This window comes from Coregonus clupeaformis, chromosome 2, assembly GCF_020615455.1.
Source record: "Coregonus clupeaformis isolate EN_2021a chromosome 2, ASM2061545v1, whole genome shotgun sequence".
In the NCBI taxonomy this organism is placed as follows: Eukaryota; Metazoa; Chordata; class Actinopteri; order Salmoniformes; family Salmonidae; genus Coregonus; species Coregonus clupeaformis.
Window position 1 is genome coordinate 11,324,702 of NC_059193.1, and position 21,238 is coordinate 11,345,939.

A 21,238-nucleotide genomic window follows, 5' to 3' on the forward strand; every position below is an offset into this window, starting at 1 on the left:
GCCCTTTAACTCGTCTGCCTCATTGCTGCTGGGACCCACTGGCTGGCTTAGGACAACATTCGACCGGGACTGCTCCGCTCACTCTGCGATGCACGCTACCCTGCAATCTGGCTCACTCCCTCTGATGATCCCCGGCTGCTTCCCGCGACTGGGTCCCATCTGCTCCTCCCTCGATCCCCCTGGGTCCTGCCTGGCTCCCCGCTGGTCCTCCCAGTTTCCCCTCGGCCTGGTTCCTCCCTCTGATCCTGAAATGGTCCTTCCTCGCTTGATCAAACTGCTAACTAGCTAAGTCCTTCCCTCCCACAAATCAAACTCAGTCCATTCTCCTCCGGGGAAAAATAAGTTCTTCGCTAGAGCCAATTGTGTTTAGAAAAAGTATAAAATCTGAGGCGTGACAAAGCAAGGTCACGTTTGAGCCTGAGATTACTTAAACTACAGCTCCTGCTCTTAAGGCAACCACTTCACTTGGATACGTTAGCTCAGCAGCACATCTTGTTCTTCATTTTAGGTTTTAAACATTTGTACTTCTTGAAGTAGCTCAAATGACTGATACAGGCACCTTATGGCCAAATTCCCTTCCAATACTTAGTTTGCTACTCAAATGAATAAGGCTTCACAACTTTTCATATGGTTCAAGTTCAGCAGGTTTTTTCCTTTCATGTGTTAGCTACAGATTTTTTTCTTGACAAGTAGACAACTATCAGCACTTGTTCTTCAGTTCAAGTACAACCAACAAAAACGTATTGAAGTTGCTCAAACACGTCTGATAAATGGGACCATCACCCAACCTCCTTTCTTCAATTGTCCTGATATGTAATCAAATATCAGCAGCACCAGTTGTTAGTCATTTTAGACTTAAAATAACTTCTTAAAGCAGCTGAAACACATCTGATATTCACGCAACTTCTATTGCTGAATCTTGTTCCCTATAAAATGTATTATTTCCTGATATATAAACTATCAACACCACTTGTTAGTTTCAGTTTAACCCATTGAAGTTAGGTAAACTGCCTCGGAGACCACCGCCCAACTTCTTTTCAAATATTTAGCTGGCTAGTCTCATGACGTCACAATTCTTCATAAGATTCGTGTCTGGTAACTTGCATATTTAGCTGCCTATTCGCAAGACTTCATGTAGTTATTTTATTGTAATGTATTCTTCATTTCAGAAGAAAAAAACGCATTGAAGTAACTATACTGCCTCCGATAAATGGAACCTTCGCGCATCTTTCATACAGTTATTGTCTTGTAACTTGGTTCTTTCGATGACGCTTCTTATACAACCTGATTCTTTCCTGATCTTCGAAAATAGTCGCTTGGACTTCAGATAACCGCACCATCTTTTTTCAGCACTGCATCACCAAGACAGCCATTTCTCCCTCATCGCTTCACGCGCCGCCATTTTGAATCGGGCCAACAAGTGCGCCACAAGACGCGCCTTTTGTTTGGCAAACAAGTCATTTTGGCTAGCTAGTAAACGAATAAAAAAACGAATTTGACATTTTCGCCATGTTACTTAGCTTGGAATTGAGACAGAGACGCCAATTCAGTTGAAACAAGCATACTTCTGAGGTAAATTACGTAACTGCCGCCGTTACAAATAAGACCCTGCCACCTAACGTTAATCTCGCTGTGGTGGCTTTCATCTCAGAATTCTAAAGTCACTATAACGTACTTTGTTGCTCTAATTGCCAACGAATTGTACCTAATTTAGTATTCAATTAAACACAACCTGTCGCTAGAAAGTTATATATATATATATCTATAACAACAAGTCTAGGCGTCGAATGACAAGCTAAAAGCTAACGTTACTTAACAAGCTACAGTATCTACTCAATTTCAACAATTGCCACACTACTCACACGAAACATGTTATACTTAAGTTTAGGCTATCATTCTGCACGTCTCTAACAAAAGTAGCCCAATAAGCGAGTCAGAAAATTTAAATAAAATCAGAACGACCCGACCGCCGACACATCACAAATAAATTGTTTCAATGCAGTGTTCAGAAGGGGGATTTGCTGACTGAATTTATAGTCTAGTTGTGATGCGGCTAACGTCTCAATGCGAATACCTCCGACCTAGTGATTCCACGAAATAGGCCCTACTTTGTCGAGCCTTTATGAAATTACTACGTACTTTTACTTACACTTTTTTACTTCACCGTGAAACATAAGCTTACAAACCTACTCATTTTGATTTATAGTCATGAAAAAAGGGGTTCGGAAGAAAGTAACTGTGGGAGCCTATCAAAATATGCGCATTGCTTTCACATCCATGAACCAACCTATCTATATAAACAGTTTCAAACTTGCCAACCATAATACAGTACTGTAAATGTTGCCATTATTTATTATAAAGTCTACTCAGTCATGGGGAGTCAGTCATGCTTTTCAAATAACAACAGCTGACGTCAAAGCATTTGGTGCTCGGATGAATACGGAGCTAGATGTGAATAGTCGTTGCAAACCGGATGAAACTGGTATTCACTGGTTCATTCTACCGGGTCTACTACCCTTATACTGCATTGCTGAAGTTGGATTTGAGTGATGTCGAACATTGTGTCATTTACATTTACATTTTTTTTTTTGTGTGTCACACATCTTTGATTGTGTAGCCTACCAATCAAGCAATCTCACCCATCTTTGAAACAATATAACAACTACACATTTGTAGAAGAGCTAGTTGATAACTGTGTGGGAGAGAAAACCAGTTTTATTTTCCTTTAACAAAAATAGGCGGAGGAGCTGTAACATGACTCATCATGGGCATTCCAAATATAACGTAATCAGAACAAAACTCAAGATGGCTGTAGTAGGCCAGAACAAACCTGTGTGGTCTATATGCTGGAAAAGTGATGATTATTCATGAAGCCTACATCGGCAGACGCCAAACAACATCCATCAGCAGGTTTATTTGTGTCTTATCAACTTTTTTCATTTGATATCTTGGCACAACAATCCGATTAAATAAAAGAGAGAAAATTATCGAAATTATTGAATTATCTGGGTCTACCTGTCTATTTAGACACCAAGTGATCAATATCAGCTAGCCAATGACATTTTGTGTCTTCAATATAGAAGATTAAAATAGAATCTTGAGAATCCAACAAAAGGCTCAGTTTGTGATTGTGTGTATGTGTGGAAAAGTACTGCCTGGACTCTGGAAGGCAGAGGAATGCGTTTGCATTCACCACCAGATGGCACAAAGCTATTTCACAAAACCTCATGCGTCACTCGACGTGTCATAGTCTGTATGAAAATGTATGCACTCTAACTGTAAGTCGCTCTGGATAAGAGTACGTCTGCTAAATGACTAAAATCTCAAATGTAAATGTAATAGTGACGATCAAACTAGGAAATGAATAGGAAGATCATCTCTAAAAGCGAAGCAGTAGGCCAAGATGGCCCAGAGCCTATATTTGGCTCTGAGTAGCATTCAGTCTCCATCACACTGACATCATCATCGCGATGACATCAAGACACAAACCAGACTAATGTAGGAGTTTGATGAAGGAGAGTATACTGCTTAAATAGGAAATATTATGCCCTGAGCCTATATAATAGAGAAGATAGAAGCAGACATAGGCCTGACATATATTTCACAAAAATACAAAACAACAAGTCTAAAGGTCCTGGAAGAACTGCTGCTTCTCTGCAAGTTTCTTTGAACTAGATCACACACACACAGACACATGCACAATACAATAGAACAGGCATTAATTTGGGTGGTGTCTGAACATGTACATTTCGAATGACACAATCTGTCTTTATCAGTAGCTCCAGGCAAAAACACTATCAGTCATTGTGTTTTTATTTTTCAAGAGTAGGGCTGGGCAGCCTGCTGCTATCACCATTGATTATGAGTGTTGCCAGCCTTCCTTTAGGCAACTAATCTAATGATCGGTGAAAGTAGGGCGTGGAGTTCTGTCCTCTGGATTCAATGTAATCATGTCTTGTCTGGTGGGGGTTTAAACATGATATAGTTTTTTGTTTAGGCTTTGTTTAGTTAACACGTGGTAAATAAGCTGTTTCAGTTACTATACCTTATTTGCATATGGATGATGACCAGTCCCTGGTAGGTGTTGGTGTGTCACACAAACAAACAATTGGTACTACAAATTTGCATTGAATGGTCATTGATGATGCATGCATTTTAAGTTAATAGGCTTGACATCAGAGGTGTCAACGTCATTTTGGGGGCCACTTTGAAAACATAATGGTCTGTAGGGCACACATTGGCAAACAAAAAGTTGATTTATATGCCTCTATTTACAGTAGCCTATTGTCACAGTATAGTGTCTGCCTCAACAGCATTACATGTGAATTCACTTCTGTTACACAGCTAGGGTTGGGAGTACAAGTCTGGGCCCACATTCAACCAGATGACAGGCTACAAAATGGCCCCCAGTCTGCATGTGTTTCATGTGTGACAGGGCCAGTGCTTAATTTGTAAATTGGGAGGTGCTGGAAACAAAAAGTGAGCACGAGCTCTGAGGTACCGGAACGCATGAGGGGAATAAACACCTTAATAATTAAACATTGCATGCATATCATTGCATTTGCATAGTGGCATAGAGCAGTAGACTAGAGGCACTTACAGAAGTTGCACACATGGGGAACATTTTAGTAGCCTAGGGTCCGGGAAAAATGTGGCCTTTTATAAACGTATTTCATGCAATTCTACATAATTTTACATGACTGTTGACTTTGGCAGAATATTTTTTAATACCACACAAATGATCGAAATTACTTGCTACTTTGACACAGACAAACTGAGAATCAAAGATCAATAAAAACGACCTTGAATCCATCAATAGCATAGGCCTAGGTGTGTGGAGACATATTGTAGGCTACAATATGAGGAGGAAATTATAGTCCTAAACATCCTTGCCAGTTTCACTGACTCACCCAATGATGCGCAGCTCACTCGCCGATGATGGCCGATGCATTCGTGGCAAAAGCCTATATCTGGCTATTGTTTTACTTTGTATTTGGAAGTTGATCACATATTTTGTTAGCCTACAGCAGACAGAGTAGAGTCTTCTCTTTTCAGCAGGAGCCATTTGTCACAGTATAGTGTCTGCCTCAACACATGTAATGCTGCAGGAGCCATTTCCAACCTGTATTTTTCCGCGATTGTATTTGAAATATTGTGAAAGGCCTGTTTTGTCTGCATGCTGTTCAGTGACAGATTTCCCGTGAGTTACCGACTGTAGGCTATGGCTTGTTATTGTGCTACACACAATCCACAACTAGGCATTTAAAAAAAAAGAAGCTATTGATCCTCTATGGCTAAATTATGGTGTAGTAGGCTATTCTGAATTATTTCATTTATTTCTGAACAGACAGCAGTTATTCTATAACTTTGGCAAATCTATTTCAATTTAACAGAACCCTTCGCGCAGAGATTATTCAATAAAGAAATAAATGATGAAGTGCAATGCTGGAGAGATGAGAGTTGCAGGGTCATGTCTATCAGAGCAGAGAGAGGGAGAGAGATCATATAAAGTGAATTTCATTCTAGTTCTGTGAGAGATACAGACGCGCTATTCACACTACTCACACAGCTGTGGCCACGGATTTTGGTCTCAAACATAAGTTACAATGTTATGCAAACCATAAACCCGGGACAAGGCCTATATATATGATCCATAATAATCAATGATAGAGGCCAAGGGTAACCCCACACTTATAACAATAATCCACATCAATAGGATAAATGAACTGCACCAATGTTCTTGTTGCAGCTGTGTCGGTTCGATCCTGTTCTGCATTCATGAGGACAATTGTCAGTCTCACGCTTTCAATTAGGTTAGATGAAACACCATTACATCAGGATTCGATGCGGTTTGACTGATGTTGGGTCAGGGATTTGGCACAGTCATGCAACTATTCTAAAGTTGGAGGGCGAGGGAGACAGATGGATAGCAACAAGACCAGAGGCTGATAAACTGTCCAGAATTACTTAACAGCTGGATACTTCATTGAGATAGTTACTTTCCCCTTTCAGCAGAAACAACTTTGGGTTAGTTAATTGGAAACATTTAAGATTAAAAAAAAAAAAAAAACAGACCCTTTTTGGACGTTTTGGCATTTGTGCTTATCTTGAAGGACTTCTTACTAATTTCTCATTCAGACAGAACAGAAGTAAAACCTGTAACCTGCTGACAAAGTGATGGTTGTTCATCTTCTGCTTTGGAGCTATGATCTCTGAGGCTGACAGACAGGGAGCAGTTAGACCCAAGAGGTCACCGTCAGACGGGCACAGGGATAGGGACAGGGACCGCAGCCCCAGACGGAGAGCAGAAGCTGACCAACACTATTTACAGGAGAGACATCAGGAGGGCATCGACGACCTCCCTGCAGGGAAGAAACAAATGATGGAGAAGTTTTTCACTCCTGTTCATAGTCCTCCTCCAGGTGGGATCACATCACAGAAGCACCGCCATCACAACCCCGATCATCACCACCAGCACCAGGATCAAGAAAGGGAGACACACAGGTAAGATCACTTTTGAATTTCCCTTTTATTAAAGTTTCCTTTTTTAAACAGTAATGAGGAATGCACATTTGATGAAGACTACAATTGAGTGTGGGAATTGGATGAATACATCTTTAGGTCATGTCACCATATCAACTACAGCAGGTCACGGGACAATGATAGAGGCAGCAGTGAACGCCACGGTCACCACCATCACCACGGTAACCATCTCCAAGATGACCAGGAGCAATCCCATAGACGTCACCATCATCCTCAGCACCTTTATCACGACAACGAAATGTCGGACCACCACACCACCGTCACCCTCTCCAGAGCATCTTCCTCCTCCCTTTCATCTTCCTCCTCCTCCACCGACTCTTCCACCGAATGGTCCTCTGAGGCCGGCATTGACGACAAGTTCTCCCTGAAGCATGCCAGCCGGCCGCAACATACCATGTCCTGCTCCAACATTGCAGGAGGACGACAGTTCCGGGAGGATGACAGTGAGCTTCAGGTGTGCGCCACCGTCAAACAGGGGCGAATGCATGGAGGAGGAAACCCTGGGACACACCATCGGGCCCAGGGGAGGGGAGGACACGAGCCCAGCTACTCCGAGCTCAACCGGTGCCACAGCCGCAGTGAAGAGGGGCTGCTGCAGAACACAGGCACTGACAGAGGGAAAGCACGGACACCCCCACACCTGAAGCACGGACCCCTCTACAAGACAGCCAGCCTGGGCCGGAGCCTGGCCTTCAGTGAAGAGGTCCTGGCTGGGCCGAAGAGGGCGGTGTCCTCTATCCAACTCCCCAGTAAAGGCATCCTGAAAAACAAGGAGGCTCCGCGGGACATCCGCAAGGCCAAGTCCATGGAGGTGCTGTCCCCCCGGGTGGCAGGCAAGGAGGCAGGGCCCAAGGGGAAGCAGGATGTGGAGGCTCTGAAGGACGCAGCCAGGCAGAGCATGGTGAAGGGGAAGATACAGTTCTCTGCTTTCCTGGATGAGATCACTAAACAGGTCATCAGCCCCGCCCGTCTCAATACTCTGGGGGTCCCTGTCGAGACCGTAGGACTGGGTCCAGCCAAAGCCCCAGCATCCCCCAAATCTCAACTGAAAAGTCAGCCCCAGCTTCCCACGAAAAAGCAGGGAGATGGGCAGGGGGAGGAGAGGGAAACAGTTACTAAACCGCAGGCTCTGCCTAGGAAACTGAGGAATGACTCTGACACACGGTCACGGAAAATATCTCTCCCTGCAAAGTTTGGGTATGAAAGCAAGAACCACACTCCTCGTCTAGGCAGCCCCCCAACCCGCCACTCCAGCCAACCCTACCCACCCCACCCACCAGCTGGCTATGAAGACCAACCAGCCTCCCTGCCTGACTTCCAGGGTCCTGTCGGTAATAGGCATGGACGGTACGGCCCGCTTCTTACAGACGGCACTGTCTGCTCTAGCCCTGAACCCAGCCATCACAAACACTGGAGCTACAAACACCTTGACCAGAGCCACAGGCCCTGCCATAGCCCACCTTCATCTCCACACACCCAGCAACCCCAGCTACCCCACCGCACCCCGATCCGCACACACTCCCCTCCTCCAGTGCCAGGGCCTGAGTCGGAGTCTCCCTCCAGCAAGTCGGACTCGTCCCGGAACAGAGACCGAGACACGGCCAGCCCCAGCTCCGAGCATAGCGACCGACACAACCGGTCAACCTATCGCTGGCGTCCTAAGCCACACAGGGTGAGTCTAACTGATGTCAACTACAGATGTAGGATCTGAATTTGAGCCAGTTTGCTACAGCAGGAAAATAATCCTGCAGCAACAGGAAATATCAATTATTATATGGATTATAATTAATGGACGTTTTTGTAGTGGTTGACACATTTTTCGTTAGGACAAATCAAGTCTGAAATTTCAAAGTGGAAATTACAGATTTTAAAAGCTGTTTTAAAACACAAATACACTACAAGTTTGCATTTCCTGCTGTGCAGGATAATTCTCAGCAACAAAAGAGTGATCAAATTAAGATCTTACATATGTATGCTGGTGGAGTGAAATGGTCTAAATACGTACTATAGATAGTAGGTCCTAGCTGTAGAGTTAGGTAAATCATGCATTGATGTCAATTAGGATTTGTCCCAAAATTCTTTAAAGTTCTTAAAGTGATTCAAACCACACTGGGAGTGTCAGTTAGTGTCCTAAACCACAAAGCAGCAGTTATATAAAGATAACTCAAGCGTCATCCTCTGTCTGTGACGCTTGTCCACAATGAACCATATTAGGTAACAGGAAACCATTATAGGCAATGTGTTGCATTGGGAACAACACGCTACCCAACCCGAGAGTGCCTGAGTGCCAGCTAGCACAGAGAGTGCCTGAGTGCCAGCTAGCACAGAGAGTGCCTGAGTGCCAGCTAGCACAGAGAGGGCCTGAGTGCCAGCTAGCACAGAGAGTGCCTGAGTGCCAGCTAGCACAGAGAGGGCCTGAGTGCCAGCTAGCACAGAGAGGGCCTGAGTGCCAGCTAGCACAGAGAGGGCCTGAGTGCCAGCTAGCACAGAGAGTGCCTGAGTGCCAGCTAGCACAGAGAGTGCCTGAGTGCCAGCTAGCACAGAGAGTGCCTGAGTGCCAGCTAGCACAGAGAGGGCCTGAGTGCCAGCTAGCACAGAGAGGGCCTGAGTGCCAGCTAGCACAGAGAGTGCCTGAGTGCCAGCTAGCACAGAGAGGGCCTGAGTGCCAGCTAGCACAGAGAGGGCCTGAGTGCCAGCTAGCACAGAGAGTGCCTGAGTGCCAGCTAGCACAGAGAGGGCCTGAGTGCCAGCTAGCACAGAGAGTGCCTGAGTGCCAGCTAGCACAGAGAGGGCCTGAGTGCCAGCTAGCACAGAGAGGGCCTGAGTGCCAGCTAGCACAGAGAGGGCCTGAGTGCCAGCTAGCACAGAGAGGGCCTGAGTGCCAGCTAGCACAGAGAGGGCCTGAGTGCCAGCTAGCACAGAGAGGGCCAGAGTGCCAGCTAGCACAGAGAGGGCCAGAGTGCCAGCTAGCACAGAGAGGGCCTGAGTGCCAGCTAGCACAGAGAGGGCCTGAGTGCCAGCTAGCACAGAGAGGGCCTGAGTGCCAGCTAGCACAGAGAGGGCCTGAGTGCCAGCTAGCACAGAGAGGGCCAGAGTGCCAGCTAGCACAGAGAGGGCCTGAGTGCCAGCTAGCACAGAGAGGGCCTGAGTGCCAGCTAGCACAGAGAGTGCCTGAGTGCCAGCTAGCACAGAGAGGGCCTGAGTGCCAGCTAGCACAGAGAGTGCCTGAGTGCCAGCTAGCACAGAGAGGGCCTGAGTGCCAGCTAGCACAGAGAGGGCCTGAGTAACCCTGCTGTGGCTCTGGCTTTATTAACCTCACTGACGCACAATCAATAGCTTTTCCTGAAGCGTATGAACTAAAGTTCAATAATCAATTCCTTTGGCCCTGTTATGTCCCTATCATTCTCTCTGCCCTTTTCATCTCTGTCCAAAAAACAATCAATTCAGTTTATGAAACTTTATTAGAAAGTGAAGAAACTGCAGTGTACATTGTCAATGCTCACAGTAACAATATCCAAAGCGAATGATGTATATGGTAATGAGTCAAATAATAACCAAATAAAAAAACTGCTGATGATAACACTACTGATACAACTAATATAACTGTATTGAAAGTTATTGAATTATAAAATAATTGACAGTTATCTCTAATCTTTTCTTCTCTTTTGCTGTCTCTCTCCAAAGGCCTTGACGGGTGACATAGGCGAACTCCAGTGAGTGTGATTTTTTCCCCCTTCTTTCTCCTCCTCTCCTGTCTGTTCATCGATGCACTTTAAAGAACATCCTTTTTATTGTGAAAGGTCACTGAATATCAATTCCACTAATGGCTTCCAGAGCTCTCTCATCACCTCTATCAGTAAAGATGGATGAAGAACAAGCTGAAGGAGAAATGTGTGTAACAATGGTACAACGCACAGCGTTCATTCTGGATTAACTAGGCTATGTGAAATGTAACATGTCTAGAAGCTGACCTGAGCTACATCCATAGCATCTAATGTGCTAAAATGGCCTTAGGAAATGTGACTGTGCATTTTTGTAATACAATTCCATCTCCCATGACCCTCCTGTGTGTAAATAGGGCACTGCAGGAGGAAAATGCTGAGCTGCACCAGAACCTGATGCAAACAGTGGTCTGCATCGAGAGCCTGGAGGCGGAGCTAGCCAGGGCCAGGGAGGAGCTTGGCCACATGAAGGAGAAGTTCAAGAGGTCAGAGCTCATGATAATATAATGACCGCTATAATGTAACATAGTAACATGATAATATGATGACGGCTATAGTGTAACATAGTAACATCATAATATGATGACGGCTATAATGTAAAATGGTAACATGATGTCATGGTGTCAGTGTAATGCGGTAGACAAAGTCAGGCGCAGGACACAGAACTAAATGAAAACGTAACTTTACTGAACACGTAAAGAAACAAGTAAACCTCCACGCAGGGAGGAACAAACCCACTCACCAACGACACACGAAACAATAAACAAACACGCACAGAGCACAATGGGAGCCACAGGGTTAAATTGGGACGAAGTAATTACAAGATGGGAAACAATCAGACAACAACAGGTAGAACATAGAAACATAGAACATAGATCGGCAGCAGCTAGTACTCCGGTGACGACGAACGCCGAAGCCTGCCCGAGCAAGGAGGAAGGGCAGCCTCGGCAGAATCCGTGACACATGATCAATATGATGAAGGCTATAATGTAACATAGTAACACGATAATATGATGACGGCTATAGTGTAACATAGTAACATGATAATATGATGGCGGCTATAGTGTAACATAGTAACATGATAATATGATGACGGCTATAATGTAACATAGTAACATGATAATATGATGACGGCTATAGTGTAACATAGTAACATGATAATATGATGACGGCTATAGTGTAACATAGTAATATGATGACGGCTATAATGTAACATAGTAACATGATAATATGATGACGGCTATAGTGTAACATAGTAACATGATAATATGATGGCGGCTATAGTGTAACATAGTAACATGATAATATGATGACGGCTATAGTGTAACATAGTAACATGATAATATGATGATGGCTATAGTGTAACATAGTAACATGATAATATGATGACGGCTATAGTGTAACATAGTATCATGATAATATGATGACGGCTATAGTGTAACATAGTAAAATGATAATATGATGACGGCTATAGTGTAACATAGTAACATGATAATATGATGACGGCTATAGTGTAACATAGTAACATGATAATATGATGATGGCTATAGTGTAACATAGTAACATGATAATATGATGACGGCTATAGTGTAACATAGTAACATGATAATATGATGGCGGCTATAGTGTAACATAATAACATGATAATATGATGACGGCTATAGTGTAACATAGTAACATGATAATATGATGACGGCTATAGTGTAACATAGTAACATGATAATATGATGACGGCTATAGTGTAAAGTGCGTCAATAACAACAATAATCATTGTATAATACTGTAGTAACAATGCTTGCTCTTGTCCTTGTATATCTTTGGTGTGATTACAATACATCTGCCACTCCCTTTTCAAGTTACTGTGAGTACCAGGGAAGGCATGCAGCACATCTAGGCATGCCCTATATGGTTTACAGAGTACACTTTATGAAACTCTTATTCTGTGGAACCTGTGAAATAGCCCTTAGGGCTTTTTTCCTCTACATTTTTTCTTGGAAGGCAAATTCCACTGATCAATAGCTCCGTGTGACTGATTGGTGTGGTTAAATTGAGTGGTTCTCTGCCTGCCAGCTGTATGGTCTGATCTACTGTTAGGGTCAGAGGTCAGATGGTCTCATGACCAGGGGCCTAGGGGTGGGTGGGGGTTATAGCATACAACATGGTCCCAGAATTCATAGCCACACCCTTGCTTATGATGCTGTGTCTCTCTCTGCTGCAGGCTCCAGGACACACACACAGGTACCCAGCACACCAACAGCCTTCTGGGGGAGCAACTGCACTCAGCGGTAAGAATCAGGTTAAACAGGAGAGACGGAGAGACTAAGACAGAGACGGAGAGACAGAGAGAGAGAGATGGGGAGAGACACTGAGGTTATGTTATCTAGGGCCAGAACCTGACCAGGTAAAACTGTGGGCCCTGGCCTATAACTCGTTTTTCCAGGTCAGGTCATATGGTTAAGAAAGACTCCTGCCACTAAATAAACTCATACCCCCACCCAGGCATAGAAACATACACTGCTCTGAATATCCTTCTCCCGCTCTGTCACCTCTACAACACACAGTGTTGTGTTGATTTATGTCCTCTGCTCCGTTCTGTCCTTGAAGACTGAGAGCACAATAAGTACTACTGCTATATCATCTCTAGAACATGTTGAGTCATGTCCTGAATATGTACTGAATATGTTGAGTCATGTCCTCTGCTCTATCCCTGCAGACCGAGAGCCTTAGCTCTGAGAGGAAATATATGGTGCAGCGTATCACCATTCTCAGCACAGAGCTGGAGCAGGCCAACGTCACCATCGCCTCTCTGGAGAACATCAATGTGAGCACAGCACCATCTACTGAGCAATACATGAACCAAAACCCACACTAGCTTTGTTTCACATACTGGCAACAGAAAGAGTGGTGGAAAGACAATAGGATGATTATGTATTTGTAAAGTTGATAGTGGCCTTACATGAAAATATTGTATCCATAATCTCCTCAACTCATGTTCCGCTCATTGCCGCCTACATGATAATTTCTTGTACCTCCTCTACTGGTTTCTCTATGTCTGTTGTATTGTATGAACTGTCTGTGCTGTCCTCCAGGTTCCCTGTCTGATCAAGGAGCTCCTAGAGAAGCACTTTGACTCTGGAGACACTGTCAAGCAGTTCCTGAAGAATGCCTTGAAAACCGGCCAATCCACAGGCGACATTCAATCACCCGCTCCAAAACTGGAGCAGAAGCCGTCTGATTGGTCAGGCGCAGGACTGAGGGAGTTTGAGGCGAGTCCACAAAAGGTCACTTCTTTTGTGCCCTGGAAGCAGGAGGAGGGGTTTGGGGTGATAGGTCAAACAGGAAATGAGGATTCTCCCCCGATGAGTCCCCCTTTCTCCGTCGCTGACATCAGTATGGCTATCTATAAGAAGCTAGCTGCCAGCCAAGCAACAAGACAGCCCAGGCCTTCCAACTACCAACCTCACACTGACACCCCTCCCAACCCCTACCCTCTGGTGGAGTTGGGTACAGGGGGTGCAGGAGGTGCAGTGGGGGAGGGTTACCTTCTGCCTGCTGTCAAGGGGGGCGTGGCAGGGGCAGGGAGAGCAGCTGAGAGTAAGCAGGGTGCTGTTGTTGATGTGTCCTATCTGATGGCCCAGAGGGTTCTGGATGAGTTCATGCACCAGCTGACACACCCAGAGGATGGGAGTGGAGGTGGGGGGAGGGGGCACAAGGCCAACGGGGGAGGGGGAGGGGGAACAACTGAAGAGAGGGGTGCGGAGTGAAAGGAACCTATGAACTGCTGTAATTGTAACCTACTATTACATAGGCTAGGATTGTTCAAGTTGTGATGGTTTGTTTGTGATGGTTTGAGGCCTGTAGTTCTGCATTTATTTGACTCACTAAATGTCACTATACATTTGAGTGATGGCATTGTAAATATTATTCTGTTTCCTTCCCAAATGTCTTGTTGTGCGGTGGTAAAGAAAGTATTAGACTTAAACAATTAATTTACATATATACAGAATATAGTTATTAATCCAAGTTTGCAATGTGGTACTGTCCCTCCTTTCTGTTATGAAGTGATTTAGAATTGAAATAGTTTTTTGTTCATGTCTAGACAGTGAGTAGAATTTTCTATTTTATAACAATGACTGCTATTTTGTAAACTCCAGTAAGCCAATGAAGTAACCTTCATATCTGAATAACATAGATCCAGCTGCCATTAACGTATTACCCACTGTGTTTTGGGCTATCATGTCACATGACCTAGAGTTTAACCTTTACTTTAAGCCATTTCCAGAAATGAGAATTACACCAACAATGAAAGTAATTGTCTGAGCCGCCCCGTGGACCAGTCTATCCGGGGTTTGTGGGTGACCAGCCAGGGGTGCCCGAGGACGAGGGGACACTCCGGAGAGTCCACAATGAAAAACTGGATATCCTCCCAGAGCCACACCCTCTGTCCCGGGCGAAAGACCAGGGCTGGGCGACGCCTGCGGTTGGCCTGATGTTGAGACCTGACCGAGGCCCGCTTAAGCGCCACCCGTACCTGCCTCCAGGTGCGGCGACAGCGACTGATGTGGGGGCATAAATACACAGGAGAACAGGTAGACACAGGTGACACCAATAGGATAATGATTAGTCCAGACTGTGAGGGAGGAGGTGCCTATGGTTGTCGGAGGATGACAGCTAGTGGGTCGCTCCGGAACTGCGACCCCCTCCTGTAACAGGTCTTGTGACATGATTGTCCAAAACACAGGTCCCTATATGAATGCTATGCTGTCCATCCTAATAAACTATTTTAGCTAAAACTGTATAAAGCTGCTGTCATCCCCGCCAAAGACTTTTGATGTTGTAGATCAATAAAAGGACTAATTCTAAAGATGTATGGTTTCTTCATTTGTCTTTCTCCCAAACATTACTTCATGTGTTAAGCCATCACTCTCCCCCTCCCCCAGTCCCTCAGCCTGTAAGCTTAATCCATCTCTCTCTATCTGCATGTATAACATATAGCCCTGGCCCTCTCCGTCCTGTCTCAACTCTCTGTGAGTCTACCTGTCATAACAGTCAAATCCAACCTGTAGGCCCAGTGCAGATTTGCTGATCAGACACTGGCCTGCTTTCCCATTGGTGCTCCTGTCCTAATAGGATCCCAGGGACTATGATGGGGGGATTACCATATCCATACTGTACCCTCGACATTGGCCAGTCCGTGTCCTCCACCATGGGCACAGCAGGAATTTAGGGGTGCACCTTGACCACGCATAGACCACACCAGAGGGGTTCCATCTTAAACAAATGGGGGTTGTCATTGTTAGTAATTGTGTGAATCGAAGTGTCACTGTTGTGGTGCTACCATAACCGGATGATTTGAAGGATCATAGTTTTGCTATCAAAAAAGCACGTGAATTATCAAATAACTATTAGATTCATTATTATCTTGGCCTTCAGTTTTTGTCTCACAACTTCAATTGGATTACTTTAGAGATTTTTTATATTTTCCTTTCTACGCGAAAGTTTTGGATTATCGTCCCAACCCGAACCTGTCCTTCACCATCAGACGGATCTTCCTTCTTATCTCGACCGACAGGAACAACTTACAGGAGATCAACCTGATAATAACTCACCAACGCACCCTGGAAAGGCCAAGCCGTACCTGTCTGTCTAATACAACAACCTTCGCATAACCTACTCCTATGAACCTTATTTTTTGCCCAGAACATTCCTTCTTTGAACCTACCGATATTCTTTCCCCATCCTTCACTGTTATCTCTCTCTACTTGATTATCCCAACATCTCCTCCCTCCGTCCTCTTCTCTCGCTCTCTCTCTCTCTCTCTCTCTTCTCTCTCTCCCTCTTTCTGTGTCCTGTGTTGGTTGTTGTGAGCACCAGCCATGGCGCTGCTGAAGCTGCAGTTCCCCCTGCAGAGGCGTGTGCGTCTGGCCCAGGGTCTGTGGCTGCTGTCCTGGCTGGCCGTGCTGGCTGGGGCCTTCACCTTCTCCCTGGGAGTGTACCTCAAGACCGAGCTGCTCCGCAGGGCAGAGGTACCGACTGACACTATAACACACACACAGCACACACACCTGTTCACACATGGCAAATGACACACACACACATACCTGATGTATTTCACACGGCACACACACACACACCTGTCATGTTCAGACAGGACACACACACACACATGTCATGTTCAGACAGGACACACACACACACCTGTCATGTTCAGACAGGACACACACACACACCTGTCATGTTCAGACAGGACACACACACAACTATCCGCCTGTCTGTGTCACTACTGTTCCTGTCGTCTATCCTGGCTGGTTCCATTAAACACTTTGTTGTGTTTTCTGTGTGTCTCTCAGTGTGGCGTCTGTCTCACACCTTCACCTATCAAAGCTTTATTCACACTGCAGAGCAAAACATTGGGCTGTCATGATGCAGTTGACTTGAATCTGGACAAGCTTTGTGTGTGGCTGTGTGTATGTGGGGGGTAGAGGGGTTTATTGATGTGTAGCTGTGTATGTGGGGGGTAGAGGGGTTTATTGGTGTGTAGCTGTGTATGTGGGGGGTGGAGGGGTTTATTGGTGTGTGTATGTGGGGGGTAGAGGGGTTTATTGATGTGTAGCTGTGTATGTGGGGGGTAGAGGGGTTTATTGGTGTGTGTATGTGGGGGGTAGAGGGGTTTATTGGTGTGTGTATGTGGGGGGTAGAGGGGTTTATTGGTGTGTAGCTGTGTATGTGGGGGGTAGAGGGGTTTATTGGTGTGTGTATGTGGGGGGTAGAGGGGTTTATTGGTGTGTGTATGTGGGGGGGTAGAGGGGTTTATTGGTGTGTAGCTGTGTATGTGGAGGGTAGAGGGGTTTATTGGTGTGTGTATGTGGGGGGGTAGAGGGGTTTATTGGTGTGTGTATGTGGGGGGTAGAGGGGTTTATTGGTGTGTGTATGTGGGGGGTAGAGGGGTTTATTGGTGTGTAGCTGTGTATGTGGGGGGTAGAGGGGTTTATTGGTGTGTAGCTGTGTATGTGGGGGGTAGAGGGGTTTATTGGTGTGTAGCTGTGTATGTGGAGGGTAGAGGGGTTTATTGGTGTGTGTATGTGGGGGGGTAGAGGGGTTTATTGGTGTGTGTATGTGGGGGGTAGAGGGGTTTATTGGTGTGTAGCTGTGTATGTGGGGGGTATAGGGGTTTATTGGTGTGTGTATGTGGGGGGTAGAGGGCTTTATTGGTGTGTAGCTGTGTATGTGGCTGTGTTCATGACTCATGCTATGTATGGATTGTATGTATGGAGGGAGGCGGAGGGAGGGGGGTCAGTCAAAGATTCACACTTGTGACATATTGGAGGCCGTAACCTATCACCCAGATATGTAGGGTGCGCTGGTATATCTCCAATGAACCATTGATTAAGGGTGGCTAAAATCTGGGGCCTTTCAAAAAAGTAAACATTGTTTTCCAGTGCATCTGCTGGTGACAAATGCCTAGCTTCAACACTCAATGATTTTCTATACGCAAAGAACATATTCTCTGGTGCTTAGCGCTATAATGTAACATACATAGATCATTTCGATGTAGTTTATTACTGTGTTATAACTAGTATATTGCCTTTGTTATTACTTTGTTATAACTGGTATAGTAATGTGAACCTAGATTTGACCTTTGACCCTCCAGGTGATGGACAACACAGAGATCCACGTGGTGCCCAACATTTTGATGCTGGTGGGCTTGGTAACAATCGGGATCAACCTGTTTGCTGGGCGGGTGTGTCAGGACTCCCTGGACTCTGCCCGGTTCCCCCCCTGGAAGCCCTTCCTGCTGCCCTGGTATGGCCTGGCGTGGATGGTGTGTGTCTGGCTGCTGTCTGCTGTGGTGCTCAGCTACGCCCTGCAGGGAAAACTCGAGGAGTCCCTCAAGGTAAGGGCCACTGGGATGGCATGAAGAAGGATGAGACGGTGAATGCAACTGAATAACATAATGACAACACTCGGACCCTATCTCAATTAGTCTTTCTGTGATTCCTTGCATCCTATCTCCTCGCCTGCATCACATCCATATTGGAGAAGGTCAAGGCCCCCCCCATTGAGAACAAGCCTTGGCTCCCATGAGTACTTCCTGGTCTCTTTTATGACATCATCTCTGTCCAATCCCAGGTGGGCCTGAAGAACGGTATCCGGTTCTACCGGGACACGGATGTCCCGGGCCGCTGCTTCCAGAAGGAGACCATCGACACGCTGCAAATGGAACTGCGTTGCTGCGGCAACACCAACTACAGGGACTGGTTCGAGGTGCAGTGGATCAGCAACAGATACCTGGACTTCACCTCTAAAGAAGTCAAGGAGTGAGAGAGGGGGGGATGGAGGGGGGAGAAGGGGGGACAGAGGGGGAAGAGGGGAGGGAGAGAGAGAGAGAGGGGGTGGAGAGGAGAAGTAAAGTTAAGCCCACAAACCACCGTTCTCTGACTTGTCTGAGGTGATGATGACTCGCATGGGATTTCCATACATCATGTCTCATCCATCATTAAAGCCATTGTCACTTATGTAAGGTAACATTTTACAATGGAAACACTCAATCAAACCGTTAACCTATCTTCTCTCCAGTCGTGTGCGTAGCAACGTGGACGGTCGTTACCTGATGGATGGAGTCCCCTTCAGCTGCTGTAACCCTGGCTCCCCTCGGCCCTGCCTCCAGAACCACCTGACTGACAACACTGCCCACTACAACTATGAGCACCAGAGTGAGGAGCTGAACCTGTACAACCGCGGCTGCAGAGAGGCGCTGGTCGACTACTACATGGGCCTCATGAACACCATTGGCCCCGGGATACTGTCGGTCATCTCCCTGCAGGTATACATATGCACAAACACAGACAAAATATGAACATTGACCCTTGCCCTGTAATGTGGTGACAGTAGTTTTCAGTGGTGATTTTTTTTACCATCAACCTCTGCCCCTGTGATAAGGTGGCTGTAGATATAGATGTTGTAACCATGGCTTTGAGTTTAACCTTGACCCCTGTGACATCATCTCCACAGATGTCAGTGTTGGTGAGCCTGCGGTACCTGCAGACGTCTCTGGATGGTGTGGACCCGGAGAACCCCGAAGCTGACAGCGAGGGCTACATTCTGGCGAAGGGGGTCAAAGAGACCCTGATGGATGTCAAGACTACTGTGTTCAAACTGCTGCAGTTCGGACAGGTAGTGTACTACATACCCATAATGCTCTGTGAAACATATCAGGGGTGTGTTCAGGGACGTGGAACACTCTAAACGTTGCAGATAGAAAGATAATAAATAGAGCTGACAAAATGTCCCTTGTGGATCTGACAGACCAATCACACAGTTGGAGGATCTTAATTTGAGCCAGTTTGCTACAGCAGTAAAATAATCCTGCAGCAACAGAAAATGTCAATTATTATGGGGATTATAATTAAAGGACATTTTTGTAGTGGTTGATACATTTTTCGTTAGGACAAATCAAGTCTGAAATTTCTAAGTGGAAATTACAAACTTTGGAAGCCTTTTTAAAACTCAAATACACTACATTTGCATTTCCTACCGTGCAGGAATATTCTCAGCAACAAAAGAGTGGACATCTGTATATGTTCTACACAAAACATTTATATCTTAACATTCTGTAACAATACATCCTCCTGATCAGACCTGTACTACAGTACCCACAATGCTTTGTGTAACGCATTTGGTTGTATCTCACTAAAGATGTTCCAAGAAGATAACCTAATGGTGTTCCATCTCTTTATCAATACAGGTGGACGCAGGTGATGAGGCAGAAGCAGGGGCAGACGGCGAGAAGGCAGCCACGTCCAGCTAGATGGAAATATAATATATAACCATATATGGGTTTGAGACAGGGAGAGAGGCTTCTTAGTTCTGTGACCTCATGGTGGTCTAGCCTGTGACCAGGCTAATGGTGGGCTAGCTAGAGCTCTGTGTTGGCTTTGACACAGGCACTAATCTTTTTGGCTTGATTTATACTGCAACAACGCATGAGCACAAAAATACATAGGGAATCTTATCTAATCATGCTCTGCACAGACAAACAGACAAGACAAGATCTAACATTGCAGAGGGTGTTTAACCTGACAGAATTTGAAATGATAATCTTTGAGACCCAATTTTGTGCCCTGTTGCTCCTGATGGAGAATTTTATAAATACTCAAAAACAATATTCACATACTGGTGCACAAGTAAATGAAAACACACACACACACTTTGAAGTACACTAATGTTCTGATGATCTTTGATTCAGATATGACAAAATCTAAATCACACAGGTAACAACGTAATAATACGAACACTCACCCCGTGTGAAGAAGGCCTACTATTCAATCCTGGACTGGCTATAGAGTTTGTTAACACACTGCTAAGTAACATGTGAAGTTGATGTGAAGTTGGCATCAGGCATTTAATATATTAAAGTTAGTTGCTTTTAATGGATTTGCGGAGTTGAGTCCTTTTGTACTAGATAGATAGATAGATAGATAGATAGATAGATAGATAGATAGATAGATAGATAGATAGATAGATAGATAGATAGATAGATAGATAGATAGATAGATAGATAGATAGATAGATAGATAGATAAATAGATAGAGTGGGGGGGGGAAGTATTTAGTTAGCCACCAATTGTGCAAGTTCTCCCACTTAAAAAGATGAGAGAGGCCTGTAATTTTCATCATAGGTACACGTCAACTATGACAGACAAAATGGTCAATAACAAAAGTTTCTCAATACTTTGTTATATACCCTTTGTTGGCAATGACACAGGTCAAACGTTTTCTGTAAGTCTTCACAAGGTTTTCACACACTGTTGCTGGTATTTTGGCCCATTCCTCCATGCAGATCTCCTCTAGAGCAGTGATGTTTTGGGGCTGTCGCTGGGCAACACGGACTTTCAACTCCCTCCAAAGATTTTCTATGGGGTTGAGATCTGGAGACTGGCTAGGCCACTCCAGGACCTTGAAATGCTTCTTACG

At 45.2% G+C, this 21,238-nt stretch overlaps 2 protein-coding genes across 2 annotated transcripts; both read left to right on the forward strand.

Annotated features, from left to right (window-relative positions):
• The first annotated feature begins 5,308 nt into the window (after positions 1-5,308).
• Positions 5,309-14,029, forward strand: LOC121535622. The gene is made up of 7 exons (XM_041842859.2): positions 5,309-6,504; positions 6,646-8,215; positions 10,228-10,256; positions 10,622-10,750; positions 12,484-12,550; positions 12,979-13,086; positions 13,355-14,029. The coding sequence occupies exons 1-7, from the start codon at positions 6,206-6,208 to the stop codon at positions 14,027-14,029; spliced, it is 2,877 nt and encodes a 958-aa protein (XP_041698793.2). The 5' UTR covers positions 5,309-6,205.
• Positions 14,030-15,418: 1,389 nt separating this feature from the next.
• On the forward strand, positions 15,419-20,692 carry LOC121536810 (RDS/peripherin-like protein xRDS35). The gene is made up of 6 exons (XM_041844384.2): positions 15,419-16,291; positions 17,917-18,159; positions 18,396-18,583; positions 18,843-19,089; positions 19,278-19,439; positions 20,011-20,692. The coding sequence occupies exons 1-6, from the start codon at positions 16,142-16,144 to the stop codon at positions 20,071-20,073; spliced, it is 1,053 nt and encodes a 350-aa protein (XP_041700318.1). The 5' UTR covers positions 15,419-16,141; the 3' UTR covers positions 20,074-20,692.
• The last annotated feature ends 546 nt before the right edge of the window (positions 20,693-21,238 follow it).

Bases quoted from the DNA above. Each gene is read 5' to 3' on its own strand.
- LOC121535622 (XM_041842859.2), top strand. From the start codon at position 6,206: ATGATCTCTGAGGCTGACAGACAGGGAGCAGTTAGACCCAAGAGGTCA. The intron at 6,505-6,645 runs GTAAGATCACTT...TATCAACTACAG, and splicing joins CAAGAAAGGGAGACACACAG to CAGGTCACGGGACAATGATA. The intron at 12,551-12,978 runs GTAAGAATCAGG...CTATCCCTGCAG, and splicing joins GGGAGCAACTGCACTCAGCG to ACCGAGAGCCTTAGCTCTGA.
- LOC121536810 (XM_041844384.2), top strand. From the start codon at position 16,142: ATGGCGCTGCTGAAGCTGCAGTTCCCCCTGCAGAGGCGTGTGCGTCTG. The intron at 16,292-17,916 runs GTACCGACTGAC...TTGACCCTCCAG, and splicing joins AGCTGCTCCGCAGGGCAGAG to GTGATGGACAACACAGAGAT. The intron at 19,090-19,277 runs GTATACATATGC...TCATCTCCACAG, and splicing joins TGTCGGTCATCTCCCTGCAG to ATGTCAGTGTTGGTGAGCCT.